General features: G+C 59.1%; 1 protein-coding gene across 1 annotated transcript in view; it reads left to right on the top strand.

Moving 5' to 3' along the window:
* Positions 1-545: 545 nt before the first annotated feature.
* Positions 546-1,962, top strand: part of FAM173A (family with sequence similarity 173, member A) — a gene marked incomplete at its 5' end in the record, with an annotated part of 1,888 nt that continues 471 nt past the window's right edge. The window contains 3 exons of the mRNA XM_010080478.1: positions 546-724; positions 1,164-1,214; positions 1,842-1,957. Coding sequence (XP_010078780.1) covers positions 546-724; positions 1,164-1,214; positions 1,842-1,957 — 346 coding nt within the window. The remainder of the gene's footprint in view (positions 725-1,163; positions 1,215-1,841; positions 1,958-1,962) is intronic.

Raw genomic sequence — 1,962 nt, 5'->3', positions numbered from 1 at the left:
ATAGTCCTCAGTGGCCATAGGTGATCCTGGACAATCCTAGGTAGCCATAGATGGTCCTAGGTGGCCATAGATCATCCTGGACAATCCTAGGTAGCCATAGGTGGTCCTAGGTGGCCATAGATGGTCCTAGATGGCCCTAGACAGTTCTAGGTGGCCGTTGGTGGTCCTAGGTGGCCGTAGATCATTGTAGAGAGTTCTAGGTGGCCACCAATGGCCCTAGACAGTCCTCGGTGGCCATAGATAGTCCTAGATGGCCCTAACCCTAACCCTAACCCTAGATGGCCTAGATCATTGTAGAGAGTTCTAGGTGGCCACCAATGGCCCTAGACAGTCCTCGGTGGCCGTAGATAGTCCTAGATGGCCCTAGACAGCCCTAGAAGACAGCCCAGGCAGTGAGCAGGGTGGGAACACCCACTCCAGGAGGAAAGAGCCTTTGTACCTGCCATGTGCTGAGGACTGAGGTCCCCCTGCCCCTGAGGCAGCCACAGGGAGCGAGTGGAGCTGGGCAACAGCCCCTGTCCCCCCAGATTGTCCCCCAAACCCAGCACCGAGGTGCATTTCAGTTGCAGCTCTTTCTCTGCAGGTGGTGGAGGCTTACAAGCAAGGGCTCAGACCCGCCGTTGGCTATGAGCTCAACCCCTGGCTGCTGCGGCTCGCCAGCTACCGCGCCTGGAAGGCTGGCTACCGCGGGAAGGTCTCCTTCCAGAAGGAAGATCTGTGGAAGGTACCGGCATCCCAAAGGGCTGGCTGGAGCTAGGGTAGGGCCAGGGCTCGGTCTGCGCCTCCAGACCGGCTTCGCTGATGGTTGTCTGCTCCCAGGAGGCGGAAAAACAATCCTGCTTTCCGGGGAAACACCAGCCTGGGCTGCTGGGTGTGCAGGCTGCAGTGCTGCTTTTTGGAGCAGCTCTGAGAAGAGGTCTCGGGTGCTGCTGACACATGGTGGCCTTCAGAGACATGCGGGGAACATGGTTCTGGGGCGATGCTGGAGCCGGGTGCTTTCACACCCAGCTCCTGGTTACACCGGCACATCCCTGTCCCACATGTTGTGGGGCATCTTTGCTTCCTCCAGGGTCTAGAAAGTCACCCACAAAACATTCGGCCACTCGAACAGTTCTCCCCGCTCCCTTCTGCTTCTTTCATTCCCCTTTTCCTTTGTTTTTAAGGTGAATCTTTCCGACTGCTACAACGTGATCGTGTTCCTGGCCCCCAGCGTGGTAAGTCGGTCTGTGGCACCCTGACTCCTTCTGGACAAGCTCGAGGGAGGGTTTTTTTAGAAAAGAGAGAGAATCTGGGACAGCAGCAAGGATAAGAGACCAGAGGTAAAGAAAATCCCAGAGTTGCCCGTGCTGGAATAAAAAGCCAAACGGGAGGATGTTTTCCAGCAATGCCGCCTGTGTCCATGGCAGCTGCTGGATGCGACCCTGTCTGGGACCCTCTTCCACGTGTTTTCCCAAGGGAGTGCTGCTCTGGGAGCCCCCTCCCCATGTCCCTTGCGGTGCTGCTTACCTGTCACTCCTCCCAGTCATCACGGGTGCCCGTTCCAGTCCCCGCTCCACCCAGGGTCTCGGTGGGGCAGAGCAGGGAGCTGTAGAGTGCAGAGCCCTGCAGCAGCCCCGGCCATCACTGCGAGTGAGCGGCTTGGTGCTCAGCACCACTGAAATTTGGTCCCAGTCCCAGCCATACCCAGGGCTGATCCCAGGTTGTGTTTTGGGAGGGTCTTGGGTGGATGCTGCCTGTGTGGGACCCCCGGCCATGCCGAGGAGCTGCCCCCAAGGTCCCTGGTGGCACTGCCACTGTGTGACCGTTTCTAAAGCCGCCTGGCCCTGGCTGTCTCTCTGCAGAAACCTCCTCTTGCTGCCAAGCTCCTGGCAGAGCTCCCTGACGAAGCCCGGGTGGTGGCTGGACGCTTCCCCTTCCCCTCCTGGACCCCCACCTGCACCCTGGGGCAGGGGCTGGAGCAAG

Source organism: Pterocles gutturalis, unplaced genomic scaffold, assembly GCF_000699245.1.
Source record: "Pterocles gutturalis isolate BGI_N339 unplaced genomic scaffold, ASM69924v1 scaffold17914, whole genome shotgun sequence".
In the NCBI taxonomy this organism is placed as follows: domain Eukaryota; kingdom Metazoa; phylum Chordata; class Aves; order Pterocliformes; family Pteroclidae; genus Pterocles; species Pterocles gutturalis.
This window is presented reverse-complemented; position numbering and strand designations above follow the sequence as displayed.